The sequence below is a fragment of the Rattus norvegicus genome, chromosome 17, assembly GCF_036323735.1.
Source record: "Rattus norvegicus strain BN/NHsdMcwi chromosome 17, GRCr8, whole genome shotgun sequence".
Taxonomy (NCBI): domain Eukaryota; kingdom Metazoa; phylum Chordata; class Mammalia; order Rodentia; family Muridae; genus Rattus; species Rattus norvegicus.
In genome coordinates, this window is record NC_086035.1 from 13,528,171 (window position 1) to 13,530,799 (window position 2,629).

The 2,629-nt window shown below is 56.9% G+C and overlaps 1 protein-coding gene across 1 annotated transcript; it reads right to left on the reverse strand.

Annotated features, from left to right (window-relative positions):
- Positions 1 to 435: 435 nt before the first annotated feature.
- Positions 436 to 2,181, reverse strand: Gadd45g (growth arrest and DNA-damage-inducible, gamma). The gene is made up of 4 exons (NM_001077640.2): positions 2,041 to 2,181; positions 1,458 to 1,559; positions 1,142 to 1,355; positions 436 to 1,037 (listed from the first exon to the last, which is right to left on the reverse strand). Exons 1-4 carry the CDS (start codon positions 2,091 to 2,093, stop codon positions 927 to 929), a joined length of 480 nt encoding a protein of 159 aa, NP_001071108.1. The 5' UTR covers positions 2,094 to 2,181; the 3' UTR covers positions 436 to 926.
- Positions 2,182 to 2,629: the final 448 nt, after the last annotated feature.

The window sequence follows — 2,629 nt, forward strand, 5'->3', positions numbered from 1 at the left end:
AAGGGCAGAGTTGCAGAAGGCAAGCTCATTGTATTGGAAGGCACAGGGCCTCCAGCAAGCTGTTCAGATAAGCAGCTGTCCAGGCAAAGGTGGGGGAGGGGGGCGGAGTGGGGGAGGGGGGGCGCTGGAGGCAGAAGTCACAGTTATCGGATTGGATTGCAAGCCTTGAGCTCCTGCACCAGGATGCCTTATCAAGTATGCTCCTGTCTTGCAAATTTGAAATCTTCCTGAAAGGTTCAAACAGTATTCCCCTTTACTACTCGCCAGCATTCCCTCCCCCTACTGCCAGCCCCAGGAGGCTGTTTCTTGCCCAAGACAGAAAGAGAGGTGGTCACGGGTGTCCCAAGCTCCATCAACTACCAGAAACACCCTTGACCGCCTCCCTCACCCCTCCCGAGATAAGAATCCCCGACCCTCAATAAGAAGCATAAGTTTGTTTCAATAAGTTTATTGTGAAATTCAAAGCTTCCACGATAGCGTCCTTTAGAAAATGAAAGCATTGCCCGGGATCCGTTTTTGAAAGAGCAGTGCAGTCTGCTAAGTCCGGCTCGCTCCTGCAGTGGCCTCTCCTGCAGCTGTACCAAGTCCAGGCGGCCTCCTGCCTTGCCTTTCCCCTCCTTTCACTGAAGGCTGCTTGCTGAGTCACACCTGCCTCGCTGGTCGGTTCTTCCCGGCCCTGGGGCCAACGTCCTTGCCAGGCCTTCGTGTGCTAGCAGCCTCTCCGGACACTGGCAGAGTCCTGGGCTCGGAACAAGATGTCCCCGCTGCCGCCAGACCCCCTTCTTGGGAGGCCGCGCTCCTCGCTCTCCAGGCAACATCGCCTGCCAGTCTCCATGCGCACTCGAGCGCCCTCGGAGGGCCACTCCAGAGCCAGCAGCGCGCTAGAGTGTCACCAAGTCGATCAGACCAAGGTCCCTGCCAGGCTGTCACTCGGGAAGGGTGATGCTGGGCACCCAGTCGTTGAAGCTGCGGCTCTCCTCGCAGAACAAACTGAGCTTCTCCAAGGCAGGGTCCTTCCATGTGTCTTCATTAGGGTTCTGGATTTAAAAAAAGAAAAGAAATACAGGGGTCAGCCATGCCTATCGTTGGCCAGGACAGGTTGGGGGACTGGCGTGGAGAGGTAGTGAGTGGGAGCGCTCACCGAAATGAGGATGCAATGCAAGTCTCCCGGCGCGCCCCCCTCGTCGTCGGCGCCCACGATCGCCGCCAGCCTCTGCACGTCTCCCACGCGCACGATGTCAATGTCGTTCTCGCAGCAGAACGCCTGGATCAACGTAAAATGGATCTGCAGGGCTATGTCGCCCTCATCTTCTTCGTCGGCAGCCAGCACGCAAAAGGTCACATTGTCAGGGTCCCTGCAGAGCAGATGGGAAGCACAAGGTCAGAGTCGATGCCACCCCCAGGTCTCCCCACCGCGCCAACCCTAATCCCTGCACGCGGGGCCTTTCTACACTCACACATTCAGGACTTTGGCGGACTCGTAGACGCCAGCGGTCAGACAGCCCTGGCGCTGCGCCGACAGCAGAAGTTCGTGCAATGCTTTCCCGGCGCCCTGCATCCTGTGAAAGAACAAGCGCCGTGAGTGGGGGACCAGCACGGGGACGCGACAGAGAGATCCCTGCCCTGACCTCCAAGTCCCAGCTGGCCCCTTAGCCTAGACCTGCCTGGCGCCAGCATTCCTGCCTCCCAACTCCAACCTGGCGCCCACACACCCGGATCCCCAGTCCCGACCTGGCGCCCACACCTCTGGCACCCTAGTCATGATCTGGCGCCCTCATTCCCCATCACCCAGTCTCGACCTGGCGCCTGTAACTCCCGGTTCCCTACTTCTGATCTGGTACCCGTATCCCAGGCTCCCCAACAACGACCAGGTGCCGGCACCCCAAACTCTAGCTCTAGACACGAATCGAATGTAATAATCCTGGTCCCGCGCCTCTGCACCTCGCAGCCAGACAGTGCATGGCTCCCACCCTGCAAACTTCTATCCTGGAGGACCCCGAGAGATCGCTACCCGACAACTCTCTGTACCCCCAAACCCACCTGGCTGTGCTTTCCGGAACTGTATCCTGGCCACGGACTTCTTCCAGAGTCATTGTGCGATCCACGAACAGCAAGTTATCCAAAAGTGAAGAGTGCAGAGGGAACCCGAGCGCAAGTAAAGATTCCCAAAGACGATCCGCGCCCACCACCAGCGAGTGCGCCAGGCTCGGCAGGGAGAGTCCTTTTATAGACCGGCTCCGCGCGCCGCCGCCAGCTGGCGGGAGGCTGCGCTCCCATTGGCCAGCGCCCGCTTTCTGATGCAAATGAGGCGGCAGGCCTGCGGCTCGTGCCAGAAGGCCACGTGGGGAGGGGTGCGGGGGATGACACAGCCTCAAATCTGCCGCTTTTGTCAGGGTGTTACCAGGCAGACTGGAGCCTGCAGATTTCACCTCGCCTTTCTTTTTTGTAAGTCCTTAAAAGGAAAAAGTTAAAAAAATAGCACGTTGTTTGCTAATACGATACTGGAATTTGTAGAATGCACACTTGGAAAATGTAAACGCCTTTTTTGTTTGTTTGCACTTTTTGGTTTTTTTTTTTTTTTGCGACCTTTCTAATTTTTTCTTTTTTTTTTTTTTCAACTTGAAGTTTA